This window comes from Oncorhynchus mykiss, chromosome 17 (genome assembly GCF_013265735.2).
Source record: "Oncorhynchus mykiss isolate Arlee chromosome 17, USDA_OmykA_1.1, whole genome shotgun sequence".
Classification (NCBI taxonomy): Eukaryota; Metazoa; Chordata; class Actinopteri; order Salmoniformes; family Salmonidae; genus Oncorhynchus; species Oncorhynchus mykiss.
In genome coordinates this window covers 90,647,818-90,665,754 of record NC_048581.1, presented here as the reverse complement: position 1 = coordinate 90,665,754, position 17,937 = coordinate 90,647,818, and the positions used below count along the sequence as shown (strand labels likewise).

Below are 17,937 nucleotides of genomic sequence, written 5' to 3'. Positions count from 1 at the left end.
AAGCCATGGCATCATTTTCTGGAATTTTCCAAGCTGTTTAAAGGCACAGTCAACTTAGTGTATGTAAACCTCTGACCCACTGGAATTGTGAATCGGTGAATTATAAGTGAAATAATCTGTCTGTAAACAATTGTTGGAAAAATGACTTGTGTCGTGCACAAAGTCGATGTCCTAACCGACTTGTCAAAACTATAATTTGTTTACATGAAATTTGTAGAGTGGTTGAAAAACGAGTTTTAATGACTCCAACCTAAGTGTATGTAAACTTCTGACTTCAACTGTATATGTATTATTTTATCAAAACAGGTGGGGCTCAAAACTGGTGGGCCTCTGCCTTCCCTGAATGACGTGTCTCCGCAGTCTGAAATAGAAAAAGAACAAACTATCATTTGAAAAGATGCAAACATTTGTTCTCTGTTCTAGAAGTTACCATGTGGGATGGAAGGAGATTTCTCCTGAAATACTCATCAGCTTGAATTACTAACACTTACAATGTTAATCTCTAGGCGATGGAATATGTCCTAAAATACTGGTTTCACAACAGTGGTCTATTTCGGCAGGGGAAACAGGAGCTGTAGGAACTGGACAAATATAAAGCTTGAAGGTAAAATGTCCTACATTTTGCAAATAATTCAAACAGCGTGTCTAAATAGATACAAAATGTGATACAGGATTTTTTCTACACAAGAAGCAGATTTTTTTTTTTACCTTTATTTAACTAGGCAAGTCAATTAAGAAAAAAAATCTTATTTTCAATGATGGCCTAGGAACAGTGGGTTATCTGCCTTTGTTCAGGGGCAGAACAACAGATGTGTACCTTTTCAGCTCCAGGATTTGATCTTGCAACCTTTCGGTTACTGGTCCAACAGCTCTAACCACTAGGCTACCCTGCCAATTGTTAGGTGTTAAAGATGCTCTTGAGGCCTACGACTTGTTTTAAGAGTTGATTCATCTGTCTTTTTTCTTTCCAGGATTTGATGCCTACTTCACATCGCGGACACTGGAGAACAACAGGAGAAACGTCTGGTTCGCAGAATACTGGGAGGAGAACTTCAACTGTAAACTAATGAGCTCTTCCAAGAAGGAAGACACCAGCAGGAAATGCACAGGTAGCCATTTGCACTCGACAAGGCTGTACTTTAAACCCCATAAATATTGGCACATGATAGATTTTTGACGCCTTATTAGCAAGGGCATACTTTATTACAGTAAATATTTGAACTATATATGAGGCACGGTAGTAGGCCAATGATAGGATCCATATCACACTGCAGCCCTGTTCTCAGAACACCCCTTGGTACTATTTTATTCTGCACTCTGCAAGGATGTGCAGTAACCCCCCCTTAGGGCTGTTGGGGTAACCCTATTACCGCCACACCGGCAGTCACAAGTCATGACGGCAGTCAAATTCCAGTGAACATTTAGTCACAGTAATTAGCCTTCTCCAGGCTCTGAGGATGTTGATGGTCATTAGTAGCTGGTACTCAGCACTCTTTTGTCCCTCTAATCACTCGGACATCAATGCAAATCTAATCGAAAATCTAATCAAACACTTCACGAGAGCCCATGAGCTAATGTTGCACAACATTTCTATAAGGCTATGCAATTTCTATAGGAAATGCAATTGCGTGAGAAAACAGAATGATGGCCTCTGTTAAAAAGAGGAGGATCCAATCAGCTTACTAGGCCTACTTTATTTATTTCGCAATGTTCCTAATATTAAATCAATAAATCAAATGTATTTATGAAGAAACCCAGCGTAAAACCCCAAACGGCAAGCAATGCAGATGTAGAAGCACGGTGGCTAAGAAGAACTCCCTAGATAGGCATGGACCTAGAAAGAAACGTAGAGAGGAACCAGGCTCTGAGGGGTGGCCAGTACTTTTCTGGCTGTGCCAGGTGGAGATTATAAGAGTACATGACCATTAAGGCCAGATTGTTCTTCAAGGTCTTCAAACGTTCATAGCTGACCAGCAGGGTCATATAATAATCACCGTAGTTGAAGAGGGTGCAACTGGTCAACACCTCAAGGGGTAAATGTCAGGAGGCTTTTCATAGCCGAGCATTCAGAGACGGGCGGAAATGGAAGGTCAGCCAGGAGTCATCAGGCCAGGTAGTCCTGCGGCTTGGACGTAGGGCTCAGGTCCTCCGGGATGGGAGGGGGCGGAATAAATAATTAGAGTATACTTAGAGTATACTTAAAATCACTCCAGATAAGACAAGGGAATTACACCAGATAAAACAGACTGATCCTATCGCCCCGGTGCATAGACTATTGCAGCATAGATACTGGATGCTGAGATGGGAGGGGACGGGGGACACTGTGGCCCCGTCCGATGATACCTCAGACAGGACCAACCAGGCAGGGTATAACTCCACCCACTTTGTCTAAGCAAACACCACCCTACACCACTAGAGGTATATCAACAGACCACCAACTTACTATCCTAAGACAAGGCTGAGTACAGCCCACGAAGATCTCCTCCACTGAATGAGACTGAGTGGGGTCCAAACCGGACACATTGACTCTCTCACGCCCAATTTTTCAGTTTTTGGTTTGTTAAAAAAGTTTGAAATATCCAATAAATGTCGTTCCACTTCATGATTGTGTCCCACTTGTTGTTGATTCTTCACAAAAAAATACAGTTTTATATCTTTATGTTTGAAGCCTGAAATGTCCCAAAAGGTCGCAAAGTTCAAGGGGGCCGAATACTTTCGCAAGGCACTGTACACTGCTCTCAACTAGTGGCCAAAATCTAAATTGCACCTGGGCTGGAATAATTCATTATGGCCTTTTTCACACTTATAGCCTACTGTCATGTGTGCATTTCTGTGCTTAGAATGTGATCTGTTGCGTCGGCCTCATTGCGTAAATTTGTTTTTGGGGTTGATGCAAGTGGTTGTATTAATTTGGGATCTATCACATCCCACAACTATCCCAGACTATGTTTGGATTATGTATTTCTCGCAGAGTATAATCGGTAAACATTTGTACTATTGGGGATAGTAAATTAACATAGGCTAGTGCTTTTGCTGTTCGTTAGGCCTACTCATCTTGTTGGCTGACGGAAAGTGCATGTAGACAGTTCTTCCAATATCTTCAATATGCACCTTGGAATTGGATAAGGATGCGCGCAGTTGCGTCCCCAATGTGTCTGTCTTCACTTGTAGCCTGTGACAAAGACCTGATCACGTGACAGAGAACCAGTGAGTGTGAGGTGCTTTGGCATGCAGCTGGGAGAAGGGAATTATAATAGTTATATTCATCCCAAAGGCACAACGGCCACTGGCCGCAATAGGCATGGCTTTTCTTTAAGGGGCGTTACAGCCACACAAAGGTGATGCTGCCAGGAAATTGAAGGCATTATCAAGTGCTTGTCAAATTGTGAATGAGAGACTGATTAAGTTTGTACAGCCTGCACAAAAAAAACACTAAGCAGAGCTTTATTTTTTTTATTTTTCGCCTTTTATACAACATTTTAACATTTTTTAAATCTTCATTAGTCACATCATGCAAAACAGATAGCCCAACGTTTGTATCACAACTAAAGAAACATAAATAACATAAATAACTCTAAATAACATACACATCATAAATAACTCTAAATAACATAAATAACTCTATATTAAGCATGTTTGTTTGTTATTCACAGCTCAACACAGAATAGCCACATGTGCCTCTTTCAAGAAAATATCCTTTCTATTTTATTAAGCTTTGTTCAATTGTATTCTTTATACTATAAAATAATATAAAACAATGCCAAGGAATTCGAAGTAAATATTGTCTGCTAAATTAACTGTTGTAGCCCACAGCAATATAGCATAGCCAGATCAGGGTCTAACATAAGAACAACTCATGGTATTATGTTCTTCTAAAATAGTCTACATTTTCTTCATATCATGCTTCTGTGGTCTAAAATAAATAATTTATTATGACGGTGTAGGCTGTATTACATGGATTTATTAGCCTTTTTAAGATGTAGATGTTCCTAAGGTCTGCATCGGTGGCTTTTAGGCTATGCATGGATGCCTGGAGATGCTAAATGTGTTTATTTGAAATGGTCAATTACCCCCAATGACCGCTGGTCATTTGCTTGACAATCACCGGCTGACAAAAAAAAATGACGACAAAACTTTATGACCGCCACAGCCCTTAACCCAGCTAAGACTAGGCACTTTTGTTGTAGGTGTGGAATAAGAATGAGAACAATGGAAACCCTCTATACTGTTCATTGAATATGCTGAGAAAAGTTTAACGCACAACATAATTATTTTTATAACCACAGCACACTGAACTGCATGTTGATTCACGTGTATGATTCACTGGCAACCAAACATGAAATCAAATCAAATTTTGATTGGTCGCATACACATATTTAGCAGATGCTATTGCGGGTCTAGTGAAATGCTTGTGTTCCTAGCTCCAACAGTGCAGTAATATCTAACAATACAGAACAATACACACACATCTAAGTAGTAAAAGAATGGCATTAAAACATATAGAAATATTAGGATGAGCAACGTCGGAGTCCGTGAAATGTGGATACAGTATTAATACGTTAAAAGTCACAAGTTTGGACACACCTACTTATTCAAGGGTTTTACTTAATTTTTTACCCTTTTCTACATTGTAGAATAATAGTGAAGACATCAAAACTATACAATAACACATATGGAATCATGTAGCATCCAAAAAAGTGTTAAACAAATCAAAATATACAGTATTTAATATTTGAGATTCTTCAAAGTAGCCACATTTTGCCTTGATGACAGCTTTGCACACGCAAGTGTAAAATGGAGTCGGGAGATATGGTAGCAGTTTTACAGCGCTGAAACCAATTGTGCTATTATGTGGTTTTTTTTGCGTTATTTTGTACATAATGCTTCTGCAACCGTATCTTACGGCAAAAAAGAGCTTCTGGAAATTAGGACAGAGATCACTGACCTCGCATTAGACAAAGAGCTTCTGGATATCAGGACGGAGATCACTGACCTCGGATTAGACAAAGAGCTTCTGGATATCAGGACAGAGATCACTGACCTCGGATTAGACAAAGAGCTTCTGCATATCAGGACAGAGATCACTCACCTCGGATTAGACAAAGAGCTTCTGGATATCAGGACAGAGATCACTCACCTCGGGTTAGACAAAGAGCTTCTGGATATCAGGACAGTGATCACTCACCTCGGATTAGACAAAGAGCTTCTGGATATCAGGACAGAGATCACTCACCTCGGATTAGACAAAGAGCTTCTGGATATCAGGACAACGATCACCTCGGATTAGACAAAGAGCTTCTGGATATCAGGACAGAGATCACTCACCTCGGATTAGACATAGAGCTTCTGGATATCAGGACAGAGATCACTCACCTCGGATTAGACAAAGAGCTTCTGGATATCAGGACAACGATCACCTCGGATTAGACAAAGATTTTTTTCTTCAACAAGCAAGATGCACAGGACATTCTCCAAACACCCAACAGGGCCAACATCACTGTTATTTTCAAGAGGAAGAGACACAGGTATAGAGGACGCAGAGCGGGGTGCCTCGTGAGTGGGAACGCTGCCGTTACCATCAATACTACTCACCAACGTGCAATCATTGGACAATAAAATAGATGAGGTACGATCACGAATATCCTACCAACGGGACACCGGAAACTGTAATATCTTGTGTTTCACGGAATCGTGGCTGAATGACGACATGGATATTCAGCTAGCGGGATATACGCTGCACCAGCAATATAGAACAGGACACGTCCGGTAAGACGAGGTGGGGCAGTCTGTGCATATTTGTAAACAACAGTTGGTGCAAAAAATCTAAGGAGGTCTCTAGATTTTGTTCGCCTGAAGAAGAGTATCTTGTGATAAAATGCAGACCACACTACTTGCCTAGAGTGTTTCCAGCTATACTTTTCGTGGCTGTTTATTTACCACAACATATGGATGCTGGCACTAAGACCGCCTTCAGTCAGCTGTATAAGGAAATAAGCAAACAGGAAACCACTCACCCAGAGGCGGCGCTCCTAGTGGCCAGAGACTTTAATGCAGGGAAACTTAAATCAGCTGTTCCTAACTTCTATCAACATGTTAAATTTGCAACCAGAAGGAAACAAATCTAGATTGCCTGTACTCCACACAACGGGACACGTACAAAGCTCTCCCTCACCCTCCATTTGGCAAATCTGACCACAATTCTATCCTCCTGATTCCTGCTTACAAGCAATAATTAAAGCAGGAAGCACCAGTGACTCAGTCTATAAAATGTGGTCAGATGAAGCAGATGCTAAACTACAGGACTGTTTTGCTGTCACAGACGGGAACATGTTCTGGGATTCTTCCGATGGTATTGAGGAGTACACCACATCAGTCCCTGGCTTTATCAATAAGTACGTCGATGACGTCGTCCCCACAGTGACCGTACGTACATACCCCAACCAGAAGCCATGGATTACAGGAAACATTCACACTGACCTAAAGGGTAGAGCTGCCACTTTCAAGGTGCGGGACTCTAACCCGGGAGCTTATAAGAAATCCTGCTATGCCCTGCGACGAACCATCAAATAGGCAAAGTGTCAATTCAGGGCTGAGATTGAATCTTACTACACCGGCTCCGAAGCTTGTCTAATGTGGCAGGGCTTGCAAACTATTTTAGACTACAAAGGGAAGCACAGCCGTGAGCTGCCCAGTGACACGAGCCTACCAGACAAGCTAAATCACTTCTATGCTCGCTTCGAGGCAAGCAACACTGAGAGCATGAGAGCATCAGCTGTTCCCGGAAGACTGTGTGATCACGCTCTCCGTAGCCGATGTGAGTAAGACCTTTAAACATGTCAACATTCACAAGACCACTGGGCCAGATGGATTACCAGAATGTGTGCTCCAGATATGTGCTGACCAACTGGCAGGTGTCTTCACTGACATTTTCAACATGTCCCTGATGAAGTCTGTAATACCAACATGTCTCAAACAGACCCCCATAGTCCCTGTGCCCAAGAACACGAAGGCAACACGATGGCCTAAATCACTACAGACTCATAGCACTCACGTCCGTAGCCAATTTTCAAACCGCCCAAACAGATCCACAGATGATGCGATCTCTATTGCACTCCACACTGCCCTTTCCCACCTGGACAAAAGGAACACCTATGCGAGAATGCTATTCATTGACTACAGCTCAGCGTTTAACACCATAGTACCCTCAAAGCTCATCACTAAGCTAAAGATCCTGGGACTAAACACCTCCCTCTGCAACTGGATCCTGGACTTCCTGACGGGCCTCCCAGAGGTGGTGAGGGTAGGTAGCAACGCATCCTCCACACTGATTCTCGACACTGGAGATCCCCAGGGGTGCGTGCTCAGTCCTCTCCTGTACTTCCTGTTCACCCACGACTGCATGGCCAGGCACGACTCCAACACTATCATTACATTTGCAGATGACGGTGGTAGGCCTGATCACCGACAACGATGAGACAGCCTATAGGGAGGAGGTCAGAGACCTGGCTGGGTGGTGCCAGAATAACAATGTAACCAAGACTAAGGATATGATTGGGGACTACAGGAAAATGAGGACCGAGCACACCCCCATTCTCATCGACGGGGCTGTAGTGGAGCAGGTTGAGAGCTTCAAGTTCCTTGGTGTCCACATCACCAACTAACTAGAATGGTCCAAACACACCAAGACAGTCGTGAAGAGGGCACAATAAAACTATTCCCCCTCAGGAAACTAAAATATGTTTCATGGGTCATCAGATCCTCAAAAGGTTCTACAGCTGCAACATTGAGAGCTGGTTGCATCAATGCCTGGTACGGCAATTGCTCGGCCTCCGACCACAAGGCACTACAGAGGGTAGTGCATATGGCCCAGTCCATCACTGGGGCTAAGCTGCCTGCCAACCAGGACCTCTAGACCAGGCTTTGTCAGAGGAAGGCCCTAAAAATTACCAAAGACCCCAGCCACCCCAGTCATAGACTCGCCTCTCAACTACCGCATGGCAAGCGGTACCGGAGTACAAAAAGGCTTCTCAACAGTTTTTACCCCCAAGCCAATAGACTCCTTAACAGGTAATCAAATGGCTACTTGGACTATTTGCATTGCATTTGCATTGAACAGTCGCAAAAACCATCAAGCGCTATGATGAAACTGGCTCTGCCACAGGAAAGGAAGACCCAGAGTTCATTAGTTTTACCAGCCTCAGAAATTGCAATCCAAATAAATTATTCACAGAGTTCAAGTAACAGACACATCTCAACATCTACTGTTCAGAGGAGACTGTGTAAATCAGGCCTTCATGGTCAAACTGCTGCAAAGAAACCACTACTAAAGGACACCGATAATAAGAAGAGACTTGCTTGGGCCAAGAAAGACGAGCAATGGACATTAGACTGGTGGAAATCTGTCCTTTAGTCTGATGAGTCCAAATTTGAGATTTTTGATTCCAACCGCCGTGTCTTTGTGAGACGCAGAGTAGGTGAATGGATGATCTCCGCATGTGTGGTTCCCTCCATGAAGCATGGAGGAGGTGTGATGGTGTGGGGGTGCTTTGCTGGTGACACTGTTAGTGATTTGTTTAGAATTCAAGGCACACATACCCATCATTGCTACCACAGCATTCTGCAGCGATATGCCATCCCAGGCTGTGTAAGGGCTATTTGAGAGTGATGTAGTGCTGCATCAGATGACCTGGCCTCCACAATCCGCCAACCTCAACCCAGTTGAGATGGTTTGGGATGAGTTGGACCGCAGAAGGACCGTGAAGGAAAAGCAGCCAACAACTGCTCATGTTATGTGGGAACTCCTTCAAGACTGTTGGAAAAGTATTCCATGTGAAGCTGGTTGGGAGAACAGCAAAAGTGTGAAAAGCAGTCATCAAGGAAAAGGGTAGCTGCTTTGAAGAATCTCAAATATAAAAATATAAAATATTTTTTGATTTGTTTAACAATTTTTTGGTTACTAAATTATTCCATATGGGTCATTTCATAGTTTTGATATCTTCACTATTGTTCTACAGTGTAGAAAATAGTACATGTTATCAAATACCCTTGAATGACTAGGTGTGTCCAAACTTTTGACTGGTACTGTACATAACCCAACCAGAAGCTTGGCACACCTGTGTTTGTGGAGTTTCTCCCATTATTCTCTGCAGATTCTCTCAAACTCTGTCAGGTTTCACGGGGAGCATCGCTGCACAGCGTCGCTGCACAGCTATTTTCGGGTCTCTCCAGAGATGTTAGATAGAGTTAGTCTGGGCTCTGGCTGGGCCACTCAAGGACATTCAGAGACTTGTCCCAAAGCCACTCCTGCGTAGGGATGGTGTCAGGTTTCCTCCAGATGTGATGCATGAGTTGAATCTGGGTTTCATCAGTCCAGAGAATCTTGTTTCTCCTGGTCTGAGAGCAGCTTGTCATGTTCCATTTACTGAGGAGTGGCTTCTGTGATTGACATTCTGGAAGGTTCACCCATGTCCACAGAGGAACTCTGGAGCTCTGTCAGTGTGACCATCTGGTTCTTGGTCAAAATATTTATGTAAATACAGTATTTCTGCTTTTTATGTTTAATACATTTGCACAAGTTTCTAAAAAACGAGTTTTTACTTGTTCATTATGGGTTATTGTGTGTAGATTGATGAGGAAATAGTTTTATTTAATCCATTGTAGAATAAGGCTGTAAACGTAACAAAATGTGGGGAAATAAGTCTGAATACTTTCTGAATGCACTGCCTATATTACCTCAATTAACTCTTACCAAACATGGTAGCCTAGTGGTTAGAGTGTTGGACTAGTAACCGGAAGGTTGCAAGTTCAAATCCCTGAGCTGACAAGGTACAAATCTGTCTATTGTCATGAACAGACAGTTAACCCACTGTTCCTAGGCCGTCATTGAAAATAAGAATTTGTTTTTAACTGACTTGCCTAATTAAGTAAATAAAATACAAATCTTGCTGATGGCACACTGTGGTATTTCACCCAATAAATATGCAATAGACATGGGAGGTTATCAACATTGGATGTGTTTTCAAATTCTTTGTGGGTCTGTGTAATTTTCAGGGAAATATGTGTCTCTAATATGGTCATACATTTGGCAGGAGGTTAGGAAGTGCAGCTAAGATGTTTCTACTATCTACGAGGCTAATTTACACATCAATTTGCACATCAAGGACATGATTGGATGACATTAGGGGAAGCTTATGCTGCTGTTAAGGATAAAATTGTAATGCAGTGCAGTATAAGTCCTGGGTTCCTGATAGGGAGGGAGTGATGGAGGGGAGATAGGGGTAGGATGTCAGGAGGGGGTGAGGTGTATTATTGGGAGGTTTGGGAGGGAGTGAGAAGACAGGGAGAGAGTGGAGAGTCTGGTCTGGTGCTGATCGGGAGGGAGAGGAGATAGTGTCCTGGTGTGTGTTTGAGAAGAGACCTGGGGTCTGGTGTTACCGGTGAGGGAGGGGAGATTGGGGTCATCCGTTTGATTTGAAAGGAAACTATACAGTCAGTCAGTGGACCACCAGGTGGGAAAGGCTAGCCCCTATATTAGTAATATACCTGAGCCGTTATTTTCATGTCCTGGCCTACATTAAGTACCAACCCTCCACCTCTCTGTTGGGTTATTACACGCTTGGCTCGTTAGCTGCTAGCGCCGTGTCTCCCTTTAACGAGACATAATGAGATGATTAGGATGGGGTTTATAGGACGATGCCGTCCTCTCCGTGTGCCTCCCCCCAAGGTTCACTCAACCCAGGCCAAACTTTTACTGGCTGCTTAAATGGCAGCTTTTTCCCTGTAGGACCCTGGTCGTAGTGCACTACATAGGGAATAGGACTCTGGTCGTAGTGCACTATATAGGGAATAGGACTCTGGTCGTAGTGCACTATATAGGGAATAGGACTCTGGTCGTAGTGCACTATATAGGGAATAGGACTCTGGTCGTAGTGCACTATATAGGGAATAGGACTCTGGTCGTAGTGCACTATATAGGGAATAGGACTCTGGTCTAAAGTAGTGTACTATATAGGGAATAGGACTCTGGTCTAAAGTAGTGCACTATATAGGGAAGATGACTCTGGTCATAGTGCACTATATAGGGAATAGGACTCTGGTCGTAGTGCACTATATAGGGAATAGGACTCTGGTCTAAAGTAGTGTACTATATAGGGAATAGGACTCTGGTCGTAGTGCACTATATAGGGAATAGGACTCTGGTCGTAGTGCACTATATAGGGAATAGGACTCTGGTCGTAGTGTACTATATAGGGAATAGGACTCTGGTCGTAGTGCACTATATAGGGAATAGGACTCTGGTCTAAAGTAGTGTACTATATAGGGAATAGGACTCTGGTCTAAAGTAGTGCACTATATAGGGAAGATGACTCTGGTCATAGTGCACTATATAGGGAATAGGACTCTGGTCGTAGTGCACTATATAGGGAATAGGACTCTGGTCTAAAGTAGTGTACTATATAGGGAATAGGACTCTGGTCGTAGTGCACTATATAGGGAATAGGACTCTGGTCGTAGTGCACTATATAGGGAATAGGACTCTGGTCGTAGTGCACTATATAGGGAATAGGACTCTGGTCGTAGTGCACTATATAGGGAATAGGACTCTGGTCGTAGTGCACTATATAGGGAATAGGGCTCTGGTCTAAACTAGTACACTACATAGGGAATAGGGCTCTGGTCTAAAGTAGTGCACTATATAGGGAATAGGGCTCTGGTCTAAACTAGTACACTACATAGGGAATAGGGCTCTGGTCTAAAGTAGTGCACTATATAGGGAATAGGGCTCTGGTCTAAAGTAGTGCACTATAGGGAATAGGGCTCTGGTCTAATGTAGTGCACTATAAGGAATAGGGCTCTGGTCTAAAGTAGTGCACTATAGGGAATAGGGCTCTGGTCTAAAGTAGTACACTATAGGGAATAGGGCTCTGGTCTAATGTAGTGCACTATCAGGAATAGGGCTCTGGTCTTTAGTAGTGCACTATAGGGAATAGGGCTCTGGTCTTTAGTAGTGCACTATAGGGAATAGGGCTCTGGTCTAAAGTAGTGCACTATAGGGAATAGGGCTCTGGTATAAAGTAGTACACTATAGGGAATAGGGCTCTGGTCTAAAGTAGTACACTATATAGGGAATAGGGCTCTGATCTAAAGTAGTGCACTATAGGGAATAGGGCTCTGGTATAAAGTAGTACACTATAGGGAATAGGGCTCTGGTCTAAAGTAGTGCACTATATAGGGAATAGGGCTCTGGTCTAAAGTAGTGCACTATAGGGAATAGGGCTCTGGTATAAAGTAGTACACTATAGGGAATAGGGCTCTGGTCTAAACTAGTGCACTATGTAGGGAATAGATTTCCATTTGGGATGGTTTTGTCTTCTGCATAGTTTTTTTCTCTTCACATTTCCCTCCTGGAAGATTATCGCTGCCATGGGGAGAGAAGAAGAGAGGTCATCAATAAGCTTCTGTACCCAGCTGCCCCACAGTGGTAATATATCTATTATGGCTAACCCAAACACTCTGTTTTGGTGGTTTTACGAGCAGCACTGAAACAATCGGGTACTGCATTCCCAATGCAACCTCTACAATGACCAATCACACAACTGTATTTCTGAACTGTCACAGGAGAAAAAAGAGATTGTCCTATCACCATGTTCTAAGCAATGTCTTCCAATGCATTGTTTCAGGGAGGCTGCCGCGAATGTCTTTGACTTGTTCTTCGTCTTTGCATTTTTCCATGATAAAATAACTAATCTGGTAGCATTGGAATTTCTAGCTGCACTGTTCAGCAATGACACTCAACACAGTATTAACATCAGGTTTAAAATACCGTGTTTGAGAGGCTATACAGCTGACATATTAACATCAGGTTTAAATACCGTGTTTGAGAGGCTATACAGCTGACATATTAACATTGTAACGGCTGTTTGAAGAAGAGGACCAAGGTGCAGCGTGGTACGTGTTCATGATTTTTAATAAAACTGAACACTAGAACAAACAATAACAAAGCGTTAACAAACAAAACAGTCCTGTCTGGTGCAGAAACACACAAAACAGAAAATAACTCCCCACAAAACACAGGTGGGGAAACAGGCTACCTAAGTATGGTTCTCAATCAGAGACAACGATAGACAGCTGCCTCTGATTGAGAACCACACCCGGTCAAACACACAGAAATAGAAAACATAGAACTAAACATAGAATGCCCACCCCAACTCACGCCCTGACCAAACCAAAATAGAGACATAAAAATTATTTCTAAGGTCAGGGCGTGACAAATATCAGGTTTAAATATCGTGTTTGAGAGGCTAAACAGCTGACATATTAACATCAGGTTTAAATACTGTGTTTGAGAGTCTATACAGCTGACATATTAACATCAACTCCACTATACAGAGTAGCTTCAGAAAATAATATTGATTTTATATAGCGATACAGTGAACGAGTTTATTAGGAAGTGCATTGAAGATGTTGTACCCACTGTGACGAATGTGTACCCACTGTGACTGTGGCAAATTTGAAAGTGCAAACCACCTCATTTAACCAGGACAAGAAGACTGGGTATATGGAAGAACACAAACAGTGTAGTTCCCTCCGCAATGCAACCAAGCAGGCTAAATGTCAGGATAGGGACAAAGTTGAGTCCCAGTTCAATAGGTCAGACACAAGACATATGTGGCAGGGTCTACAGACAATCACGGATTATAAAAGGAAAACCAGCCACATCACGGACACCGACGTCTTGCTTCCGGACAAACTAAACACCTTCCTTGTCAGCTTTGAGGATAATACAGTGCCACCGACGTTGCCCACTGTCAGGGACTGTGGGCTCTCCTTCTCCGTGGCCGACGTGAGTAAGACATTTAAGAGTGTTAACCCTCGCAAGGCTGCCGGCCCAGATGGTATCCCTAGCCTCGTCCTCAGAGCTTGTGCAGACCAGCTGGCTGGTGTGTTCAGAGATATATTCGGTCTCACCCTATCCCAGTCTGATGTCCCCACATGCTTCAAGATGGCTAGCATTGTCCCTGTACCTAAGAAAGCAAAGGCAATTGAAATAAATGACTATCGCCCCATAGCACTCACCTCTGTCAAGGATCATATCACCTCCACCTTACCTGACACCCTAGACCCAATTCAATTTGCTTACCGCCCCAACAGATCCACAGATGATGCAACCGCCACCACACCACGCACACTGCCCTGTCCCATCTGGACAAGAGGCATACCTACATACATACCTATGTAAGAAGGCTGTTAATTGACGACAGCTCAGCATTCAACACCATAGTACCCCTCTGTGCTCATTATCGAGCTGGAGGGGCTCGGTCTGAACCCCGTCCTGGACCTCCTGACCCCCAGGTGGTGTAGGTAGGAAACAACACCTCCTCACTGATATTAAACACTGGGGCACCTCAAGGGTGCTTGTTCAGCCCCCTCCTGTACTCCCTGTTCACCCATGAATGCGTGGCCATGCTCGCCTCCAACTCAATTGTCAAGTTTAAAGACGACAAAACAGTAGTAGGCAACAAAACTAAGCAGAGGGAGCAGCCCCGCTATCAACATCAATGGGACCGCAGTGGACAAGGTGGAAAGCTTCAAGTTCCTTGGCGTACACATCACTGGCAATCTGAAATGGTCCACCCACACAGACAGTGTGGTGAAGATTGCGCAACAGCGTTTCCTCAACCTCAGGAGGCTAAATACATTTGGCTTAACACCTAAAACCCTCACAAACCTATACAGATGCACAATCGAGAGCATCCTGTCGGGCTGTATCACCGCCTGGTATGGCAACTGCACCGCCCACAACCGCAGGGCTCTCCAGAGGGTGGTGTGGTCTGCCCTTCACATTACCTCTGGCAAACTTCACCGCCCTCCTGGACACCTACAGCATCCGATGCCATAGGAAGGCCAAAAAGATAATCAATGACATCAACCACCCGAGCCACTGCCTGTTCATTCCGCGATCATCCAGAAGATGAGGTCAATACAGGTGCATCAAAGCTGGGACCGAGAGACTTAAAAACAGCTTCTATCTCAAGGCCATCAGACTGTTAATTAAACAGCTTCTATCTCAAGGCCATCAGACTGCTAAACAGCTTCTATCTCAAGGCCATCAGACTGCTAAACAGCTTCTATCTCAAGGCCATCAGACTGCTAAACCGCTTCTATCTCAAGGTCATCAGACTGCTAAACAGCCATCACTAGCACATTAGAGGTGTCTGCCTATAGACATAGATTATGAATCACTGGCCACATTTAGAAATGGATCACCAGCCACTTTAAAAATGTCTCCGTTTCTTGCATTTCTCATACGTATAAACTGTACTCTATACTATTCTCTATTAATCACTTTAATTGATTGTAAATATTGCATCTCCCATCTCATATGTACATAGAAGCACAAGCATTTCGCTACACCCGCAATAACATATGCTAATCACGTGTATGCGACCAATACCAATATACCATGTTTGAGAGGCTAAACAGCTGACATTTTAACATCAATTCCACTATACCATGTTTGAGAGCTAAACAGCTGACATTTTAACATCAATTCCACTATACCATGTTTGAGAGGCTAAACAGCTGACATGTTACCATCAATTCCACTATACCATGTTTGAGAGGCTAAACAGCTGACATTTTAACATCAATTTCACTATACCATGTTTGAGAGGCTAAACAGCTGACATTTTAACATCAATTCCACTATACCATGTTTGAGAGGCTTAACAGCTGACATGTTACCATCAATTCCACTATACCATGTTTGAGAGGCTAAACAGCTGACATTTTAACATCAATTCCACTATACCATGTTTGAGAGGCTAAACAGCTGACATGTTAACATCAATTCCACTCTACCATGTTTGAGAGGCTAAACAGCTGACATTTTAACAGCAATTCCACTATACCATGTTTGAGGGGCTAAACAGCTGATTTATTGTAGCACCTCCCCCACAATGTATGATCTGAAAATGAAAGGTTGCCATATTGCTTGGTGATTGGGTTCCAGGAGAATATGGAGAGGTGGAGAACTGCGGCTTTTGACCCCATTTGACCCCATTTAACCTCATCCAAGTCTCCCACATCCTTCTATACATCACCATCATATACACTGTCGATGTGGACATTGTGTGTTTATCTTTGCCTCACAGGATCCATTCAACAGCACCGGATGTACTCTACTCTGATGTAGACTACGCTACCGTGATGCAGTGTGTGTGTGTGTGTGTGTTTGTGTGTGTGTGTGTGTGTGTGTGTGTGTGTGTGTGTGTGTGTGTGTGTGTGAGAGAGAGATGGGGGTGCTGCAGGCACAGAGAGAGAGAGGGGGAGAGAAAGAGAGAGAGAGAGGAGGGAAAGAGAGAGAGAGGGAGGGAGCTGCCGAGATAGAAAAGAGAGAGAGGCACAAAAGAAAAAAGGGAGAGAGGGAGTGAGGGGATGGAGAAAGAGAGCAGAGGGAGAGAGAGAGGAGGGAGATAGAGATGTGAGTGAGAGAGAGGTGAGGGAGAGAGAGAGATGGGGAAGAGAGACAGAGAGAGAGAGGGGAGAGGAGGGAGAGAGAGAGAGGAGGGAGAGAGAGAGGGGAGGAAGAGAGACAGAGAGAGAGGGGAGAGGAGGGAGATAGAGATGTGAGTGAGAGAGAGAGAGGTGAGGGAGAGAGAGAGGGGAGGAAGAGAGACAGAGAGGGGGAGAGAAAGAGAGAGAGAGAGAGAGAGAGAGGGAAAGAAAGAGAGAGGGAGAGATGGAGAGAAAGAGAGCGAGAGAGGGAGAGAGAGAGAGAGGAGGGAGAGAGAGAGGAGGGAGATAGAGATGTGAGTGCGAGAGAGGTGAGGGAGAGAGAGAAGGGAGGAAGAGAGAGAGAGAGAGAGGGGAGAGGAGGGAGAGAGAGAGAGGAGGGAGAGAGAGAGGGGAGGAAGAGAGACAGAGAGAGAGAGGGGAGAGGAGGGAGATAGAGATGTGAGTGAGAGAGAGGTGAGGGAGAGAGAGAGGGGAGGAAGAGAGACAGAGAGGGGGAGAGAAAGAGAGAGAGAGAGAGAGAGAGGGAAAGAAAGAGAGAGGGAGAGATGGAGAGAAAGAGAGCGAGAGAGGGAGAGAGAGAGAGAGGAGGGAGAGAGAGAGGAGGGAGATAGAGATGTGAGTGCGAGAGAGGTGAGGGAGAGAGAGAAGGGAGGAAGAGAGACAGAGAGAGAGAGGGGAGAGGAGGGAGAGAGAGAGAGGAGGGAGAGAGAGAGGGGAGGAAGAGAGACAGAGAGAGAGAGGGGAGAGGAGGGAGATAGAGATGTGAGTGAGAGAGAGAGAGGTGAGGGAGAGAGAGAGGGGAGGAAGAGAGACAGAGAGGGGGAGAGAAAGAGAGAGAGAGAGAGAGAGAGGGAAAGAAAGAGAGAGGGAGAGATGGAGAGAAAGAGAGCGAGAGAGGGAGAGAGAGAGAGGGAGAAACAGAGACACAGAAAGAGAGAAATACAGTCCTGAGGGAGCAGAGGAAGCGTGACAGAGAATTCAATGCCCCTTGTCTAATGTGAAATTAGTTTGTTTGATAGGTTATATAATTATCATGTATCTATGTGTTTGGTAGGGTACACACCAGAAAAAGGTTCTAAACAGTTATTTGACTTATAACCATAACAGAACCCGTAGATAGAGAGCAAAAATATAAATGCAGCATGCAACAATTTCTAAGATTTTACAGTTAATTTAACAAAATCAGTCAATTGAAATGAATTCATTAGGCCCCTTTCATATGACTGGGATTACAGATATGCTTATCTTTTTTTTAAAGGTACTGGTCGTGGATCAGGAAACCAGTCAGTATCTGGTGTGATCACCATTTGCCTCATGCAGCAGGACACATCTCCTTTGCAAAATGTCGATTAGGAGGTTGATTGTGGCCTGTGGAATGTTGTGCCACTGTTGTCGTCACAGTGTCTTTGCCCTTGATAA

The 17,937-nt window shown here is 43.9% G+C and overlaps 1 protein-coding gene across 1 annotated transcript in view; it reads left to right on the top strand.

Annotated features, from left to right (window-relative positions):
• The window catches only part of LOC110493301 (metabotropic glutamate receptor 7-like), a 361,224-nt gene that overhangs the window by 200,540 nt on the left and 142,747 nt on the right, over window positions 1–17,937 (top strand). Inside the window, exon 5 of the mRNA XM_036950952.1 lies at window positions 972–1,109. Within this exon, the coding sequence (XP_036806847.1) occupies window positions 972–1,109 (138 nt within the window). The remainder of the gene's footprint in view (window positions 1–971; window positions 1,110–17,937) is intronic.